This window comes from Triturus cristatus, chromosome 12 (genome assembly GCF_964204655.1).
Source record: "Triturus cristatus chromosome 12, aTriCri1.1, whole genome shotgun sequence".
NCBI classification, from domain to species: Eukaryota; Metazoa; Chordata; class Amphibia; order Caudata; family Salamandridae; genus Triturus; species Triturus cristatus.
The window spans coordinates 89,532,239-89,553,751 of NC_140595.1; the positions used below are offsets into that span (position 1 = coordinate 89,532,239).

At 42.4% G+C, this 21,513-nt stretch overlaps 1 protein-coding gene across 2 annotated transcripts in view; it reads right to left on the reverse strand.

Annotated features, from left to right (window-relative positions):
* The window catches only part of SCAMP3 (secretory carrier membrane protein 3), a 93,046-nt gene that overhangs the window by 61,547 nt on the left and 9,986 nt on the right, over nt 1-21,513 (reverse strand). The window contains exons 1-2 of one of the 2 annotated variants that reach the window (XM_085638497.1): nt 8,625-8,693; nt 1,759-1,836 (exon numbers count right to left, since the gene is read on the reverse strand). Coding sequence is in view for 1 of the 2 variants with exons in the window: in XM_085638496.1 (XP_085494622.1) it covers nt 1,759-1,836 (78 nt within the window). In the remaining variant the exon portion in view is untranslated. Of the gene's footprint in view, nt 1-1,758; nt 1,837-8,624; nt 8,694-21,513 lie in introns of those variants that run through there. The other variant, XM_085638496.1, reaches the window with a different exon arrangement.

Consider the following 21,513-nt stretch of genomic DNA (forward strand, 5'->3'; position numbering starts at 1 on the left):
AGCAAAATAATGAGCAGACTGATGGGCTAAATGTACAAAGCAAACGCCAGAACAGCAGGAATGGGTAATGGTCAGGGAATAACCTACTCTTCAGCTCACTGAGCTCTGCTGGAGGATATGAATAGGTTCCTGGTCGTTGGAATGTGCTGTATTTTGAACCCAAACTTTTTGGACTGAAGTAGATGCTGCATTGTTGGGTCTGCTCAGAATCAGCGAGTCACCGGTATCCGCGATAAAAAGGAACGTCAACGCCTGTGAGGTGGAGCCGTTTGAATATTGCTAAGTGAAAGAAAACAGGTGGGTTTCAGGACCTTGAAGGTCCAACATAGAGTAGACAAGAAAAGGCCAATGAGTGGCTCTGGAATCCACTCTAGGGCAATATGGAGACACCCCAGCAAACTTCGGGTGAGAGAATGCCGGGTCAAGGGCTGATCATAAAGAAGGAATTAGTCTCACCGGTTCAGGATAATCATGAAGGTGCCGTTGTGCAAATGTGGCTAGGGATATCAACAGTTTGGAACTCATTCTTTTAGGTGCAGGACAGAGTAAGAAGGGTAGCATTAGGGTTGTCTGCAGAATAGGTTATGAAGAGTAGATGGTACAGTTCCAATTGTCACAAATTGTAGGTTTGGATGATCCATTGTGCATCACAGAAGCAGGAAGAATGGACTAAATCATGCCTAATGTTGGCCCTGGACTTAGTGCAGTGGCATTGTTACAATAAGATATCAATAATGAGAGCAAAGATTAATCTGCCATGTGATGCGAATGGTCGGAAAAAGGCACGAGCTGGCTCAATTATGGAGACCAGGATGAATACTTTAATATAGACGCTGGTTTAAGGCTGGCCAGAATAGAATATATGAAAGGTACAGGAAGGGTGACAGAAATCTAGGTTAGGGTTATTATGTGACATACCACAATCTGGTTGAAGTAACATGGTACCGTGCTGAATAAAGGAGGTCAACGAGGGCAGTTCTATATTTGCAGGTGCACAAGGATCGTCATCTCAGTCTTAACAGATTGCCATTAAGGGTGTGGGGGAAATTTGTTACATAGCTCGGCTTTCCTTGTAGCTTTAAAAGACGCAAGATATGTGAGCCTTTAGTGTAGATTCAGGACAGGTAAATCACCTGGTTGTCTCTCTCTTCTGGCAAGGAAATTATCATTGGTGGCTGCTTAGCCAATCATGGACGCCATTGGCACCGATGGTGAAATGGTACTAGTTTATCATCCAGTGGCATCAACAACTATGTGGAGGGCATCAGAGTATAAACTCCCCCCCATTTACCAGCCTAGAGCAGGATCCATGCTGGTGAGGAATGAAGGCTGCTAAGCAGAACAGAACTGAAAGTCCAGCGGGCTTCACATGCCGAGGGCTATGAAAAAGCAGATCAAGTTTAAGGGAGGGGACACAGCATTGGCCTTATGACCGCTTCATGTGGTCAAACTGCTTAATAAGGCGCTGATTTTGTTACTTGTGGCAAATGGATTCTATTAAAGAAGTTGAAACTACATTTAAGAACAATAAGCTTAAAACGTGAATGATAGGCGACCACTCTTTGTTGTACATACACAAAGATTAATTGCCGCTGTTTCAATTTGTTGATGGCAGTGGCTGCGTTTAGTTTTTTTTGGGGTCAGGCACGATAGCGTGGAGGTTGCAGAGGCTTGTGAGTCACCTCGACCACCCACAATTACCATTACAATATAATGAACTGGCAGCAGGAGACTTGAAGTAACGAAGGCGTTTCTTACCCCTTTGTCGTCGAAGGGGTTGTACACATCCAGGGTCGCATACTGGTTGCTGGGCTTGTGCTCGGTCACGGCTGGATCCTAAGAAAGTAAACAGCAATCCATGTCAATATATAAAGCTCAGTGTCCACATAAACCCTCCCCGGGAGCGAGTAGCCTTTCCCTAAGAAAATAAAAAAGACAATACTCCCAACCCAATAAAGTGCAGCTACACAAGGCACCTATTCTAGCATACATTTCCTCTATATAGGACCCATTTAAAATAGAATTATTTTAATAAACTGCAGTATGTCGGAGAAGGACGAGGCCTCTAAAGGTGGTGGCCATTTAACAGGCCCGCAGCTTTACCTAGATAGGCTTGTGTCCTCTCAAGGTAGCTCCCCACTCAGATATCAGATGGCTTTCCTTATTTGGGTTGGAGAATAAGAATACCTTTTTAGGTTTCGCCTGCACAGCGCATGCTTAAATCCAGCCTCCTCTCTTTCCTGGCTTTTCATTGGTTCCTGCGCTTCACTTACTTTTCCTCCATTTCTATTGGCTGTATCATATTTTCCTGCATTTTCCAATGCTTGTTCCTAGTCTGCTTCTCTTAGTTTCCTGTAGCCGAAATACTGTTAACATCCGCTTTGGTGAACTAGAATTATTTTTTCATAAAGTTTTGCATCTTTTTGGTCTTGCATCACATTTATATAGCAACTTATCACCCAGAGGTTAAGTGATTTGCCCAGAATCACAGGATGTTACGTTGCAGAAACTCGAACCGGGATCCCCAGCTCTAGAGTCAGCAGCTCTGCCTGCTGCGCCACATCCTCTCCACTCCTGTGTTACTTGTCAGGCAGATCTTACCTTCGTCTCGGACGATGATTGATAAAAACAGCTTTTAATAAATCAGATAGGCGAACCCAATGGATTACTAATGCTTATTACTAGTAAGCGCAACTTAAGGATATTCCAAATCCATGTTAGTGTGCTGGATGCATACCTATGTATACAATATTCCTTTCCGCACCAAACTACGATAAGCGAGAGATAAACCTGACTATAAGATGTTTAACGTCATACGTGCTACTATATACCTGTGCACTACTACTTGTGAAATCTGAACAATTTGTTAAAAAAAAAAAACTTGGATATTCAAGAATCACAAGGTCGGACAGAACACCATTCCTGTTGAAACCTAATAAGGCCCCCATGCCAACAGGATACTTGTAATCTTTTTAGGGGAAGAGCATACATTTTTCTTTCCATCTCAATGGGTTTTGAAATGCATAGCTGCCAAGTTGGCCGTACAATGCACAACATTTTCAGCCCGCCCTATCCCCTTAGCCGAATGTTTAGCTGCCAAGTTGGCCGTACAATGCACAACATCTCCAGCCCGCCCTATCCCATATATGCCACAAAAAAAACCTAGAACCCTTCATAAATGCCAAAAGAGAAACTTCATGCCACAGAAGGAAAAGCTCTGTTTGCTAATAAGCCAGCGTAGGCTGAATTAGTCTTATGACCGTAGACCACTGAGCCACAATGGCCAAGAGCCGACAAGCTGGTCTTCACGCCTGAAGCGATATGCATGCGGCAGTAAATTCAAAGCATGTAGTCCCACAGTTGGCCAGCAGACAGTCTCTCTTTCAGGAAGCCTCCCTCGAGTGTGCAGACGCTTGATGAATAAATTATGGAGCAGGACTGAGGAGGGAGTACAGGGATCAATTCGGTAATTAGCAGGCTGCACTTCAGATACAAACTGCATGAGGCTGACTCAGGCGGAGTGTTCAGACAATGCAGGAAGAAAGGACTTGGTGGAGGTAGGAGGGACGGGAAGCAATCTCTTGCAGGTTTGCTCAGCAGACTGGGCAAATTGACAGGATGCGAAGGGCTTGGGAGGGAATATTTTGCTAAACACGCAGCGCCATCAAACGATTATGTCCAGTGTTTGCAGGAGAAAGCAATAGGGCGAAGGCACCACATTCAGGGTACAACCCCCTGTATGAAGTGCAGCAGAAACCCAACAATACCAGGTGCTGCAGAGATCTCCAGATAAGTGCTTGGGCCTGCCCAACACCAGTACTACAGAGGCATTAAGCCAACACCCTCCTCCAGGATAAGCAAGGATGGATGGTCTATCCAAACATTGCAATCCACCATTTTGTAGGGGCAACCCATGCCATGATAAATTTAGATTTTTTCCACTGCCTCTGCGCTACCACCCACCCCAAGGTCTGCTGACAACTAAATAAGACCAGACTCAGGCAAGAGTCTAACCATGGTGCACAGGGGTCCTGGATGCAAATAACCACTTTAAAGGAAGACCGAGGGAAAAGGCCTGTAACTCAGTGCCCCTTAGTCCAGCCATATCACAATCAGGGCCACTGGAAGTATGAGATTGTGCAGCTGCGGCAGTTTTCTCATGATTGTATATCTGCCGCATAACCCATCATCTGCCACATAATTTCCAGATTTTAACAAAAAAATTATTTCTAGCTCAAACAGTTCACAAGTTAGCAAAAACACACAGTGACGTAGGTTTTCCGCGCAGTGGAAGAACCCTTGCAAATGTTGACTGGTCTCCTTTCTATAGCTTATTGCTATATTTGTGAGCTAAATTGGTACTTATGAGGTTTAAGTAATGCCCAGACAGTGTTAACAAGTTCAAAAATGACTGAATAATGGAATAATACTATCACAAGATGCACCGCATAATTCCACATAATTTGGCATTCAATGCCACATACTTTGACCTTCCCCTGCCGCATGATTCCAGTGGCCCTGATCATAATGCATCAGGAGAATCACACCTTCACCTGACGCAGCGCCAGCACTGCAGTGCCTCCTCTTGCATTACCACTGGCAAAGACCCAGTGAGCCTGCAAGAAAAGAAACACTGTGCACATCTCCAGAAATGTATGCAGACGTCAGCAAAGTGCATTTAAAAACATTCTGCCATGAATGAGGCAGGGCAGCACTTAGCCCTTAGGCTTCCAGCCTAACTCTGTAGCTATCTGGTGGTCATTTTAGTGTGCGCAGTAGCCATCTCCGCCTTTCTGCAGGCCTTTCAGTAAAACCAAAAAACAGCCTCAGTGAAGAGTTCCCTTGCACATGCCCAGCTAATGAGCCTATCAAACCTAGAAGGGGGGACAGGGATGTGGGTGGCATGGGCACTACTTTGTACTGGCCCAAGGAGCTCGCGTCCCCCCAAAAGTTCATGTTTAAGGGTGGGACTGGCAGGACAGCATTTACAAATGTGCCGGCTGACTCACTTTATTGAGCCTGTCCGGCTCTCTCTGAAGTCCAGGCCGAGCTGGGCCTTATCTGCTCAAACATAGGTTGCTCTCTTTCCTCCTACAAAGACTAGTCTCGTCAAATTCACTAAAAATAAGTCAATGTGACTTTCTAGGCAAACGACACACGTTTAAATCACTTCTTGTTCGATTAAATAGGTCTCAGAAAGTTGAATTGATCAGTTAATATTATTTATTGAATTGCTACAATGTTCGCACATCTGCCCAGGTACAATTTTAATCCTAAAAATACAAAAACACAATTAAAATGATTGGTTTGTACTCGAACAAAATATCCTTTCTGCTTTTTAAACTTTTAGCTAACCATAAACTCAATATAAATAAATGGCCAGTTCGAGAAGTTGAGGGATCAATATATGCACATTCTTGCAGCTATATGTGTACTCAATACTGTATGGTGAAGTACAAACCGCTACCACAGTACAACAAGATGAACGGTAATATAGCGAAAAGCGTCCCAAATACAAGAGTCTAGGCACAGACAGAGAACAGTTTTTCCTCTTGCGCCAAGTCTATTCTTTGTGACTCAAGAAACAAAACGGTCTAACTCCCATGTCTGATAGGCTAAACGACTTAAAAGGTCATAATGGAGTTCATTTTGCATTAAATGGATAAGATTACAAGAACCCTTTTAGGTCCACTGTTGAAACAATATCCCCATCTATATTAACATATATGCCCAGTGAAAATACATCCTTTTTGGACCATACCCATTATTGGACTCAATGGCGGGCATCCAGGGTGGCTGGTGCAGTTTCCAAGGCCTTGGAGTGTTTTGTCATTTCCGGTCATCCGTTTAGGTGTTACGCGCATCGGCCACACTGTTCCAGCAGGGTAGAGCTGCACGTATGAAATGACTCCCGCCGCTACAGTTTAAGATGGCTCCCATGGGTAAAAGGCTACCATCCACCCCAAGGGATGCTAGGGCTAGCTGAGTTTGTAGACACTGTTCTTTAACACACTAAGATACAGTAGGTAAATTACTATTTCCTCCTGAGTGGCTCTGCGCCTACAGTAACTCCATAGTTTTGAGCATGGAACATGACTGGCAGAAGGGAAGAGGCACTAAACCTAGGAGTGACTGCCTTGGTCAGTATTCAATCAAATAAAAGTAACATTTTGAAAAAGAAAATGGGAGTTTTAGTTAGACTGAGTTTCGGTGTGTCTGATTTTAGGTAAGGTATCTGTTCATTTCCACTCTAGTACGCATGCTTCAATGACAGGGCAGGGCATTTAATTTGTCTTGTCGCCGATCTCCGTAAATACCCAACAGGCGCCAACCCTAGTTTCAGCATAGCTGGAAGATGCCAGATTTTCACAATTTAAATATGTAAATCGTAGTGGAAATTCTTCACATCATCAGTGGATATTCCCAAAATTCTTCGTGGAGCTGCCGCTTCAGCACATATGCCGCATGGAGCTGCCTTCAAACCTTTTACGAAAGCATCAATCCCCAGACTCCATTTCTATACAAGCTAATGAGCATCCAGGAAAAGTTGAACAGTCCTTCTGAGACTTAAAGAAGGCTTCAAAGCCTATTTGATGGTGCTGTGAAGGACCAGCTTGGATGATTATTCAACTTCGGTCTCCAGCATCGGTGGAACACAGCACCATCCTTTAGAAGCAGCCGGAAGGCCCAGTTTAGTGACAAGCACTGATACTGAGCAGAATCTCTCTGGGTGAAGCACTGCTGAGCCATGTAGAGGGTTGGAAAACCAAGCCGATGGTCCACATGTGTAAAACCTTTCCAGCAGCCACCGATATTCTGCGATAGTTGGCCCATGTGCTACATGGGTGACCACTGGAGGACACCATCCTTTACATCGCTTGACAGATCTTATTCAACTTTACCGCAATAATACTCTTATTTACATACAGTGCCCCACGCAGACCTAGAATGGTTGGGTTGCAACCCTGCCCTAGTGCTCCAAAGGCTGTCTGGGGAGGCAGTCCTTTACGGTCTTATTTTGGTGTTGTCACTGGAAGTCGATAAGACATGTATAATATCGCCCTCTAAAAATAAATTTAAAGTAGTATTTGACACATTTAGGAATCGTTGAAATACAAGTTATTACAAAAATATATAAGGCCAGTAAAAAGAAGGCAAGATTCCTTTTTTTTTGGGGGGGGGGGGGGGACTCGGATATCCCGGTGCCAAAGCTTTCCTCACTTGTATAGGTAATATATTTTTGTTCTTAACCCAATCAATAGGCTGGGAGACAAGAATTTCACACCCTGATATATTATGATTAGGACGCCCAGTTTTCGGTTTTTCAAGATTTTTTTACATATACATAGGGACAGAATGCACCTGCTCCCGATTAGATTATATATTTTTATTTTTTTTATTGAAAAATACTGAAATGTTGTCTTTATTCGAATGTCCTTCCATGCTATGACCCATGACTGCCCCGACAATATTGCGTTTCTGTTGCCCCCAACTTGTTTCACGTCGGTTCCATTCGGACCCTACTTGCTACATAGGGCGTGCAGCAATAGTTCTCCACTTTTTAATCATGCAAGAGTGACAGTGAACTGTAAATAAAATATTGGAATGGGACTCTAAATAATTGTAATATTTGAGTTTCTATTGTATGGAGAATGAGTAATGTACATCTGTCAAGATTATAGAAAAGGTCTGTCCAGTTACGATGCACCATTAAGCCAGCAACCAACACACCCCACACTAATGCGAGGGACAGATGCAAGCCACACCCCGCCCCCGCACAACCCTGCAAATGTTATCTTTCTTCCTTACAAACACATTCTCGGACCATCTGGATGCTTATGATGAAACAAACGGTACCAGGTAATTCTCTATCACCAAGCCATGCATCTCCGAAGTGTCACAAAAATAGTTTTCAGATTTGTTACAGTCAGCAAGATGTCCGTTTGGAAAGAAGTAAATAACAGACTTTAGATGATCAATGACGTTATAAAGAAGACCAACATTAGCACTAATATGCATAGGTTTCTATATGACAAAAAATATAAATGTCGCTCCACATATTGATGGTACCTAGCAGTTTTTGTAGTCCCTCCAATCCCCCTTTTTGTAGCATACCAAAGAGATTTAAACAAAGAATGAGGCTGAAGGAGCGGAATTTGTACACAGGTATCAAGACTAAAATGCTACATTTTCAGGTACTTTTGATGTTTTTGTATACTGCTACTTAGTGCTTTTACATCATACAAAGAGGGGGTGTACTTTCATCAGTTAAAGAAATGTAGACTATACTAGTTCCAACTTTTTATGCACAATAAAAAACATTAAATACAGTACAATCAAAAAGGATTTTTTTTTTTAAAGTAAAAAAAATACCATAATAAAATCCACAAGACTATAAAGAGAACCCGCTGGTATTCAATATAACAGATCATAAACAACTTGCAGGACATTTGATGTTCTTGCTGAATTCAGAAACGATTAAAATCTTTTTGGAGATAAACTATCAGAGTCTGATTTTGCTAGAAGCTGTGGTCCAAATCCCTTACCCTTCTCCAGACAAAAAGCTGAGAACATTAATCACAGGATAAAAATCAAGAGAGAGAAAATAAACACACATTACTTACACATGATTAGGCAGCTCGTCCTCGCTGCCTCTGCAGTGCTAGTTTCTCTTCAATCATATCAGTTCACCCTCACACGCCTGTCCTGAAATGGACACGTCAATTCCGCCCCCTCCACTATTTATGGTTCAAGCACAGCAGCTCACATTTTACAAGTATAAGGATCATCCCTTTTCTCATATGACGACTTTAGGGCCAGAGGGCTACAAGAAAAACTGCAATTGGCAATCCTAAAATCTAGATTGTTTTAGGACTTTTAGTGGAAAGCTAACTATATAAAACGAATTTGTCCTGCCAGAGCCAAAACTGGCTTACAACCAGTTTTAAATTTATCTCATCTCCGGAGGCCTAATACGCATTCCTCACCAAAATTACTCACCCTGTTGGCCATAGGACAATAGCCTATGCTCCAGGCCTAGGAAAGAAGGAAGCGAGTGTGGTCAACGACTAGCTGTTTAGCAGAGAATAGCCTCTTGGGTAGGGGCGGAAGCAGCTATCATAACAAAGGACAGCCTTCATACGACCTCATGACTTGGAAATGTTAAATGGGTCTGACAAGATTTGCTCCCATACATCCACAGGGCCCTCCTAACCCTCTGGCTCAAGTTCCAGCAGGATGGAAACTGTTCTTGACCATGACCTAGGTAAATACGAAAGTGGTATAGGGACAATCAGAACCCCTTCAAGTTGAACAATAGATTAGCCATTTTGGATTTAGGTCTTCTGGGAACATTTACAGTAAAGAAAGGAGGAAGTGGTGCAAAATAAATTGGGCAACGGGTGATATTTGTAGACAGGAGTTGGTAGGAAAAGGTCTCCAATCACTGATAGTATACAATACTAGTACTTATCCATACTCTCCTCAGAACATTCCTGATCCTGGGAAGACTACATCTGAAGAAGGCCCTGCAAGAAGAAAGAAGACTCAAGGACTCCTAACTCCTGCAGGGACCCGGAGACTGGAATTGCTCTCCAATGGAAGATTTCCTGTTTTTCTGCTCCCGTGACACAAATGGCAGAGGGACTCTGTAATGATGACACTACAAGGCTTGTAGTGGAAGAAGCAAGTTTATTGTGGAACAAGCATCTTCTCCTGAAGGGGCACTGGAGCAACTGACAGTAGAAAGAATGTACATAGAGAATGCTGTGCTCCAGTGACCTCATAACATTCTAAGCCTAGAGCTTAGGGTCTGCACATTACCACAGACTCCTAACACCAAGAGGGACCAGCGGACCACAGAGTACTGGACCCGGCAGGAGCCTTAGCTGCAAAGAGACAGGTTTCTTAGAGCCCTATCCTGAAGACCACAAGGTAAGGAGGGATTTTCCCCACGATTGAGAGAAAAGTGAGACTAAGTTAATTTTCCACCTCTGGGAGACTAAGACAAGGTGATGAGGGTTACAAAGGAAGATCTCACTGTAGGCTGACAAAGCCATGTTTGTCCCACTCAGTACATTTTGTCACGTGGAAAGATTCAAAGAAGATTCATGGTAAAGACATCTGGTCTCATTGAGACCCGGCTGGCTACAGCCTACAGTCTTGCCCTGCCGGAGGATTTAGAGAACCAAAAAAAGAGACTAGGTCCAAAAGTAAGACCTCGGATTGGGCAAGATGGCATATCAATCCAGCAATGAAGCAACCTAGACAGCTAGGAAGTCCAGTGTTGCCTACTTAGAGGTTTTGGAGCCAAAACCAACTGTTTCAGCAAGAGCTCGACAGCAACATATCAGCCATTGACGGACATTAACCAGCCCTGCTTTTTGAACCTTGCTCTGTTGGAGGATCTTGACTTGCAGAAAGTAACCAAGATCAGAAGGTAAAAACTTTGACCAGATTGACCCCTTTGCTGTATCCAGCTTCCACTTCATCATGGTCTGCTTCAAATATCACCTATGCCACAATCAACTGCAAACTGATATTTTTAAATAACAATTTACTTTTTCTCATCGCCAGTTCCCCTTCTCCTAGTTCAATCACACTAATTAAAATATTTTCATTTCTCTAAATTGCTTTAGAAATGTTGTGTCCCCCCCCCCCCCCCCACCACCACCAACTTAAAAATTGATGCTGCTGCAAGAATTGCCTGCTACTAGTGGCATAGTTACCAAGGGTTTGGGAGAGTTTCACAGAGGCGTATATTGATACCTAACCAGAGTATGTTCATTAAGTTCGAAGGATTTCCCTTTCCCAATTTAATAGTGCACTTTCTGACACCGACTTTTTGCCTCAAGGGTTTACTGCCAAGTTACTCAGATGATATTATGAACGTTTCAGGTGGGGGTATTGGGCACAACTGCCCACTTCCAGTACGTGTATCTGTGGTAACGTGTGAAGACTGGGAACTGGATGTGGCAGCATGGAGTTGTAATGTTTGCGAATTTTGTGTGTCTGCTCTTTATGGTTACTGTAACAAAAGATGGAAGCAAGTCAAGGGTAAGTCAAGGTATGTGTAATGTTCTCTCTTTACACAAAACATTCCTAATAACTTTAATATATTGCTGAATGTAATCCATCATTACATGTACATAACCATAATATGCTATTGCCACTTACGAAAGCACCAAAGTTCCGAACAAGGCAAGGAAGTTAAAAAAAAATATCAAAAATCATCTACATTGATAAATATATTTGTCACTCATCTTCGATCCCCTTGATTGCAAAAGAGCGAAATATGCATCTGCAATGATAAACGTAATAAAAATTCCGAATAGCTGAATCGTTCCATGAAAACAGGTTTGAACCAGAGTGTCATCTGCACTGCAGTACTCCTATACAATCCTTAAATGTCCACTAGCCTGCAGACTGACTTCAAATTACCCCCAAAAACAACCAGAACACATTATGCATTTGATAATCTCGTGTCCCATGACTGCTAGCATCCTGCCTCAGTAGCCAGCCATCTGCAAAAAGAATAAGCTATTCAGCCACGTCAGACAGATAGTAATGGAGATTTGCACTCTCATTGCTTTCTTCTGCATTTCACAACGCAAGCAAAAAAATCCTGCCCCACAAAAACCCTAAATAATATAAATGCCTACGCAGCAGGATTACATTTGGAGTACGTAATACAGATATCTTCTGCTTGATTTACAAACTCCTGGATGCGACAAAGATTTCATCAAGGAAATATTCCACCTCTACGCAAACATCCACAATTCTATTTATAACACCACCATGATTCAGCGAGACCTCAATCTTCCTGGTCAGGCCACCTTCATTCATCACATGCCACCTCTTGAACGCACAATACCTAAACTAGAAAAAAAGAAAAACACTTCCACCTTTTTAAAAATCAGTTTATGGGTTTGAAGAAGAAGGCCTCACTACACTAGCAACTTTGATCTAGCTAAAAGTGATCAGCACACTCCTCATCTCTCTGCACTCCACCCTGAGAAACAACAAATATGGATACAATGGCCCAATAAAGACCCATGAAACCATGCCATTTGATTTTGGGGAGTTCTTTTTCTGTCGATCCAGCATACAAATATTCCATAAAAGGAAAAACATTTCACAAAATGACCCATCACAAACGTTTACACTCCACTTCTTAGATGCCTCAATCGATGACAGCCAAAGCTACCTATTACAAACATTATGGAAGAATCAAACAAATCAGTGCCATCATTAAAGTGCTATAATACTGCACCAACCGAGCTTTAGAACAAACCAAACTACAATGCATCACCAAAGGATATTCAATTAACAAGCAAAATAGCTAAATTCAGACTTCACTCCGAAAGCAAAGCACGAGCTTGCTACCAAATCGCTTCATGGAACATCCTCAAGCAGAGCTGCTTAAAATCACTCGCCTTCGGATACGTCACTGATATTCATGCAGCTCTCAAAGCCACCAAGAAAGAAGACCACATTTTACTCAACTGTTTGAGACACCTGACCAGAGAACCAGTGAGAGCCCCGTCACCCAAGGCATCTTCCATAAAAGAGCAAAACTCAGACAGATTCTACCAACAGTTAAAAAACAGATCCTGGGCCCCAGCGACCTCTGGCCTAAAAATCCAAACATCTACCCATCATCGGCAAATTACCACAGGGACCAATCTCTCTCTGATCAGTTTCGAACTGTGTACGGAGGGTTTTTGGGTCTTACTGGCTGATAACAGCATGGATATTCATCAGTATGATGTCAATTACTGAATTAAACAGCTGCCTCATTCTCATACAGAAGTGGATGTCAAGTGTTTACCTAAAATGGAACCTGCCACAAACCGAATTCCAAACAGAAACTGACAGGCTCAAACCCAAAAATATGTATCAAACATGAAAATTTAGTAGATTCAAACCTCAACTTTAGTGAATGCCAAAAGGACTGGATTCACACTGGACACAAACTTTACTTCATCTAAAACACACACTGCCAAGAAAATCCAGACCGCATGGTACCAATCTGTTGCAGAAACCAAATCACTACTTCTCGGATGCACACTTGAGACTTATTGCGCAAGCCCTGGTCTTCTCCCACCTGGATGATGCAATGTCCTGTCTAACAGTATCGTTAGCTGCAGAATGTTCCTCTGAAATGTAAAGTACCTGTCACCATGAAACTCACTGAAAAGCGAAAAATGATCGCATCATAAAGCTACCATGAAAAGTCGGCGCTGGTTGACCGCTACAATCCCTCTTCATCTTCAAACTAGATGCACCACCATACAAAGTTATATAAATTAACACCCAAACACATCTGGTTGAAAAACTAGAGACTTCTGGTGGCCAAGACAAGAAATACAACCAGGCAGAAAAAAAACCCACAGAAGTCAAACCATATCCCACTATGTATCACAGATTTGGAATAACATCTTGCTGTGCATATATCCTCAGCCAACAGTCCAAACAAATCTCACAAGTCACTCCTTCAAGGAGCACTTCAACTCTCAGCAATTCAGACTGACCCAGCTCTACCAATGCTGAACGTGAATAGATATCTCCTCACTCAACTTCCACTTACTATTGTGCATGATTTGAAACAATTTCCACACCTGGGCCCATTTCCATGCCAAGTAGTTCAGTTGATTCCCAACAAGGCTTGTGTTACAGAAATACCAATAAATACCCACATATGTACCACAGAAAAAGCCAGTGTACACCGTTTAGTGTGTGGTCAGTTCATTTGGAAAAAGAAGGTCCACAACTAAGTTAAAGTCTGATGTTGCGTAACAATGCTCAGAGAAGATTTACAAAAAAGGACTCCCACCTCTTACCTCTGGGCTATGCTGCCACTGACTATAACCCCTATAAGCCAATACAATGTCCTGCGTAAAGACAAGCTCAAATTTACTTTGTACCAAAGAGTGATCTTAGATGAACTGTGGTAGTCCTTTCATTATAAAGGCAAGGTCTGGTCTAGCAGAGACCAACTGATTGTGGTGTTTGATCTATGGTAGTCACTATGGAACCGTATGCGTTTCACACGCAAGTGGTGTTTTCTAAATGGAATTAAGAGGGTACAGTGGATCCGCAAAGCATCTTTTTTCAGAACAATGCACCACTGTAAGATGATCACCAACAATTATGAACTTTATGTCCCACTGTAGCCATGCTGGATTTTCGCCACAACATTCTGGCTACAAAATGTGACCAATCACACGCAGTCATGCAAAATAAAGAAGCCTCCTTATTGTTGTGGGGGAGAGCTCTCCATTGAGTCCATTTACTTGAATCAGTTTTCCAACATCGGCTAGATTTCTCAATTTATCGCGAGATTCCTAGCTCCAGATCACCATTCGAGGTATCATTTGATTTCACGAACAATGGACCTCAAACCATATAGGCTCATGAAACTGTCAAACAAAACAGGAAGAACGCATTGCAGCTGGCAGACTCAGTTTATACCAATAGGAAAAGGAAATGCTCTCTTTGGGTACCCCTTGTGGAGGCTAGTTTGTTACAGCAACACATCACTCTTAAATATGTATATAATTAAAAACACGTCAAGGTTGTTCTCACAGTGGTTAAAGGGAGTATTTTTCCAGACACCTTACTGAATGCCAGGTATCAACTGGATGGAAATGTGCAAGAGAAATTAAAAGCTTGTGTGCCTCTGCACTCCTAGCATCACAAGGATATACTTGAGATTATACTGTTCATTCAGGCGTGGGCAAGCCATCATAGCACATCCAAAATAAACTTTATTCAAGCTAGCCTGGCTGACGAAGGGTAATACCCAGAAACCAGTCCCAGGATGCTGGTTTCCGGTCCAGGGAGAACCTGGCATGGCAGTTCGGTCTGCACTGTTCCCATGAGGCACACGGTCAAGACTGATTTGCATATGGCTAGGTCTAAACTGGGGTGGCATAGTGAGCAAAAGAACAATGGATTTAACCCAGATCTCTTGACTGGGGTGAATGTATGATTTATTCAGCATTCTGTCCATTTGTGTGCATAGCAACTGAGGTTTAGACATGTATTGTATAAAACTGTGCAAAAGGTTTATTGACCTATAGGCAGTATATCACTACACAACTTCTCATTACAGGTCCTTCCACAAACTCAGTTTCCACGTTCTCTCCCTTCCAGTTTTTTACCTTCTGTTCTTGGGGGTATATCTAAAATATGTAAAGATGGATCATTTCACCCACTTTCAAACATGAACTAAAAACTAGCCTTCAGGCAAACCAGGAAAGCATAAATAATGACAGAGGCCTTAAACTTTCGATGACTTTGAGGGTGATGGGGCATCTCCACTTCACAGAAGAAAGACCCTTACAAACTGGATGAGGACTACTCCTAACCCAAGATTTACAAAGCTTTAAAGCAGGCTACATAGAAACGGGGAGAGTGGACTGGCCTAGAGCAGAAGAATGGACTTTAAATACTTTATTTGTTGCATAGTCGGTATTTGCAGTAAACACAGGCCTTCTGGTCCTTTTCTTCATGGAATGGATAGAACATGGTGCCTGTGGTTCTCCATCAGCCGTCCATATTTATGTCACGATTTGGCCCCGGGTAATAAATATTCACATCATCCCGCTAGGTTTACCGGACAGGGCCCGATCCTTTCAAATACCAGCCTCTTACAAGGGCACCCCTTTATTTTCTTCGCAGGCAGTGTTTGAGGATCTCATCATCGTTTGTAGGTCCTGGAGTTTAAGGATAAGATTCAGGAACCTCGCATCCCCAGGCACATCTGTGATGATGCTATAAAATGGAAACAGTCATTACTCCTGCCTGTGACCAGACTGTTGGCTTCTCCTAGAAGTCATTCTGGAATATTTATCAATTTTACTTGTTTAGAACAGATTCTTGGTTAGAGGAAGGTGATTGTACCCCTCCCTTCAATGACGAGCAAAGGCATCTTCCACGGAGTGAGGTGCAAAGGAGGGGGGCCATCGGCAGAAGTGGTCTTCTGCTGGGAACTGGACTCTATTTTCAGAGCTGTGTTCGTTTGACTGCTACGTGCCACTTAGTAAACGGATCTACGCAACTGTTCTGCCAGGGACAGTATTCCCATTCAGTCCAGCAGGTTTTAATCAGCACTTAATTGGTTCGTCAGATGGAAACAATTCTGTTTCAATGTTTAATCAGGAACAGAACAGTATCATTGAACTCAGGCAAGCACTAGTGTCGCAGAGAAGAAACTGTCAAACAAAGAAAAGATCTTAAGATTTTTTTTTAAAGCTCTTTAGCCCAAGTAATGGACAGCATTTCACAGTAATTTGTAATTATTGTTTCCGAAAAGAGCACTTATGTGTGCGCAACATAGAGTAAGTGTTATCAGAACAGGTTTCATCCTCTCCAAGATAAACACGTGCTATCCTCTCCAAGAACTGCTGTGGTGGTGCCGTCAACTTACCGATGCTTCACGCCTGGAGGTTTTCACTATCCAGGTGCTGATGTCCTCAACCAAAGACCATAAGCGCTGGGTGTCCAATGACCTCCCAGAGCTGGAGCTCAGCCATTGACAAGCCTGCTTGCCTTCATGGACTAGTGTGACAGGGAGAAGATGCCCATGGCTGTGGAAGCCCAAATGACTGTTTCCAGACTTTAGCAAAGCTATTCCAAAGGACGTCACATCTACGTTAACGTGAAGGTAGAACTCTCAAAGCTCGACCTTCGATATGGGCAGTGCATAATTTGAGCCAGTGGTTACAGATGAGGCTCACCTGCAATTATTTTTAGGGACCGGCACTTATTTTGCTTCTTCAGACTTTCACCTTTGGAGAGTGAAAAAACACACACGTGTGGGGAAGGGGGGGGGGGGGGGGAGGAAGACTGAATGGCAGTGGCCTAAGGAGCAAGCAGGAGCCTGCAAGGGGGAGATAAAGTGGTAAAGTGTTTGGTGGTGGATTAAAGAGACATGAGGTTGAATCAAGACTATGTAAACACAGTACTCAGCATGCCAACATTCAATAGTGCCGGCTGCGGGCTTCTGACGAAAACTAAATTCCAACTGTTATTTTTCTACAAATTAAGCACTGTATAAGATTTATTTTCTGCTGCTCGCAGTTCAAGGCAGGAATCGAAGTAGACCTAGTGAGGCCCTCTCCTTAACTGAAGACATTGCATACTTGGATTTCACTTCTCCTGGCCCTTCCACAACCTTATTTCGCCCTACGGCAGACTGACATTTTCCGAGGTTTCTGTACCTTTGGTTGACTCTGCCACATCGGACTATGATTGCTTGAAGCCTGGGAAGTATGAGATCCAGGGTGAGCAGTACAGAATGGGTAGGTAGAGTGGAGCCACCATTAGGAGTATCCGGGGACAGGCAAGTGCCAGTGGTCTCGGATGCACTGTCAAAATCCTTCCTGTGCGCGTTTTTTGAAGGACTGAAAATACAATTCAAAAATACTTATATCTTGTATTGGTCACTTTGGGCTTCATACAGACTTTATCAGGGGTTACAGGGTTTATAGCAATAGCGGTCACCCACATTTTCCACTTCCAAGCCCAATCACAGTTATCGGAAGAATACAGAGAGAGGAAGATGGGTAGGGGAAAGTGACTTTCTCTCCAAAGTACTCACTCCACAGTTCCATCGGCTTTACAGGCACACTAACAATAGGTTTTAAGTGAGCACAAGAGGATGGAACTATGAGGCCCAGTAATATTTCAGGCTCAGCACCTTTTGTGGAAGGTCCGATTAACATACAAAATGGTTGTGTAAAGTATATGTATAATCAAAAGGAACTAGCCTGAACAAGCATCGGAATTGTGTGTTTTTTTCAGGAGGAAGAAATATTATTTCTTATGAAAGCCTTCACCTACCAACCTAGTTGGTGGCATGCTTTATCATCGGGCTCCACCCGGTGGCACCGAGCGTGCCCCGGGTAGGCTTCAACGCCCGTTTACAGCAGAGCTGGTATTGTAGTGAGCGAGTGTGCAGTGATAGCTTGCAAGTGTGAATTAAAAACTGTCCTTGGTTCCCATTTCCCACCATGGATATTTTATTAGTGGGCCTTTGGCAGTATTAAAAGCAAGGCGGTGGATGTGTTATGGAGTTATCTATGGTATCCCACATCCTGTGTGGTCAACAGGTTTCAGCCAGGCCTTGGATATGAACTGGCTTTCTTCAGGACCTTTATGTGTTAAAAGTGATTGAAAAGTGAGTCGAATTAGAGTGTAAGTGACCCGGTATGTGTTGCACTTGCTAAGGTGCAGTATGGGTAAGAGGGGGGTTCCCTCTATGCTTTATACTCTTGAATGTATCAGAGCAAAATGGATTCAAAAGAAAGGTCAGTTTCAGAGATAACCATTTCTGTTTCCGAGAAATGTTTAGTGACCAATGGTTGCATCATAACACCTTCCGCTGCCCCCAAATTCCTTTTAAAAAAATAATAAAATAGACAATTCGAATAAATATGAATGATAAATGCAACAATTTAGCAAAGTGATGTGTATTTTCATTGCTAGACCTGAATTAATCTGAACAGTCCGTTATCTTGTTTGTCAATGTGATCTGCTGAGAACAGCAGCGAAGACAGCAAGCATATAATAAGATCCAGCACATAGCCAAACTTTAAGTAAATTACCCTCAAATTCACTTTTAAAAGACAAACAAATTAAATGTTCACCAACTAATTAGTTATTAACCAACATTGCTATAAATACGTTTCACAATGATATATCTACACTAATATATACATACACACATATATATATATATATATATATATATATATATATATATATATACACACACACACACACACACACACACACAATTAATATAACTGTGGGGAATTCATCAGGGAAATATTTAAAATGTAATTCAGGAACTGCACCATGTTACAGAACTTTAATCTTCCATGGAGGCACTTGACATTTACAATGGAAGAAAACCGATTCAGCCTACTTAGCTAAGGTTCTGTGCCTGTCCCAACTACTGCATTATATGTTGACAGCTGTTAGTTAGCAATGGGGATTAGCTGTGGAGGAGATATTGTTTAGTAGCTAAGTTTCGGCCTTTTGAACGTGCATACCTGAATTTTAATCCCAGCTTTCAAATATATCAAATGGTTGGATCCCAGCTAAAGCAGTGCACCTCTGTCTAGAAGTTCGTATCTACCAGTGGGAAAAAAAAAGGGGGGGGGAAACCTACCTACCTACAGCTCAAGCTCTGCAAAATATGGAATTTGAGTACTTTGTGAAAATGCAAATGCCCATTCTCCATCAGATCATAGGAGTACAGTATTACTCGCACACCACCACTCACAGATGTACACACTGTGTCTGCAATTAAATGGACTGAAGAAGGGTGAACTGAAGGTTCATTCACAAATAGACAACACTTGAATTCCATTGACTAAGACCAGCCTCTTATGGATACATAGTTGTGAAGCTGCTAACTCTATTCTGGGGTTTAACAGGTGAGAGCCCAGAGGGCATCTGTCTTCACTCTCCCAGTGCATTAGAAAGCCCAAAAGAACCAACGCTGGTGAATGTATCAAAGGGCTATTTTTTGTCTTGAGAGAAGAAAGGGGTGGAGAGACAGGGACATTGTACGCATTGAGGGGAAAAAAATGAGGAAAAGGGTTAGAACAGCAGAGGGACAATCTTAGAATGGTGGAACAAGATGGAGACGCAATGAGGGAAGATGGGGGGTGAAAAGTAAAATACAATGAAAGGGTAAAGACTGAGAAAAAAAGCTAGTGGTGATCATTTTATAGAAAGAAGAGAAAATGCAAGAAGATGAAGTGAAAGGTGGAGAAGCAGAAAGTAAGAAGGGCAATGTCTAATGCTGGAGAGGGAGGAGAAACAGCAGACAAGGAATAAGGCCAAACATTAAGCACTGAGGGTAAAAGACTGAAGAGAGGGGAACCTTAGGTGGTGAGCTGGGGTATGCAGAGTGAATAAGGAGGGTTGGATGGGGAGATCAAAAATTGGAAGAGAGTGAGAGCAAGAAAGAGAATTAAGAGATAGAAAAAGACTTGTGAATGAGCCGAATGAGGCAGCGAGAAGAGGTTAAAGAGTGAGAGAAATAGGAACACGGAGGAAGCCTCATTATAAGTCTCCTGGTAGAAGGACGGTGTAATAGTGCACCCGGTAAAGCATTATCACTGGTTGCAATTATTACAGTAATTTCCATTAGAGAGGTTTTACCGCATTCTGAGAGTTTTATTTTTCCAGCTCAGAATGAGGCACAAAATGTGGAATTAGGAATTTGCGCACCAATTTCTGAATGTTTTGCCTCTTTCTCTGAGTGAGACACTGGAATAGAGAAGCACACAGAAAGAGTCATGGAGATATATGAATACAGGTCAAACAGTCAGACGAAAAATATGAATCCGTGGCAAGTGAAATATTACATTCAGTGAAGGGTGTGGTGAATACAGGTCAAACAGTCAGACAAGAAATATGAATCCGTGGCAAGTGAAATATTACATTCAGTGAAGGGTGTGGTGGAGCAGGTAAAGCAAAAATGTTGTATACCTTCTCTATTTGCATGATAAAATACTAACTACGTAACTATTCTAAATATTAACCTGTATTAACTGTTTGGAGTGTTATTATTAATCAATATATACACCTTAATAAATACAAATTAGACGTGGGACTAAAAAGCTAATTGCATGGCCAATATTTCTAATGATGAACTGTGGTACGCATATTAACTGTAGAATGTGTTGTAATAAAAATTGCATGAGTTATTTTGCTTTTGTAATGGTTTGTGCTCCTGGTGTGCGGAATGGTGAATATTATTGCTTTAAATGTTGCTATAAGCTAGGAAAATACTAAAATATATTGGGATTAGTGTGGGTTTAAACATTAGAATCTTCATTTCCGTATATTAATTATTTTTATGTTTGTTTTGCTTAAGCTGGCATTCGGGCCCACTAGGCCGCGACATTCAAAATGGAGTTCGGAAGTGGCCACCGTCATTTGAGCGCGATGTCTACTGTGCAGACTCGGATGGCTCCGAAGATCTCCAGGCAACCTCTAACTCAGACTACGTGTCCCTTGTCAAGGATAGGAACGTGGAGGATTGCCAGGACTCAGCTAGTGTGAATGACTGGAAATACAATAGCAACCTGTATCCAGAGGTCTACATGTTGAACTTTTCGCATGAGAACTGTACAAATTAAAAAGGATGACATTCAATTCCCTGAGAACCAAGAAAACCTGGGAACAGAGTTCAGTATTTCAAATTTTAGGGATTTAGCCAGTCAGGACTCTTCTACTCCTAGAAAATGTTGTAGATTATCGTTGAATTTACTATATAAGGGGAACCTTAGAGGAGGGTGTAGAAGTGCGTTCCGAATTTCCATTGGTGACTGCTGGTGAGGAGGGTCGATTTGCTACCACGATTGCCTGGTCCTTTGGATACCTTTGGGACTGTCGAGCGAAAGAACTCTTCCAGGACTTATTTGGGTCTTAGCCTGCATTTGATTGGGCGATTTCACCAGAAGGGATTTGATTTATGCAGGGCTGACA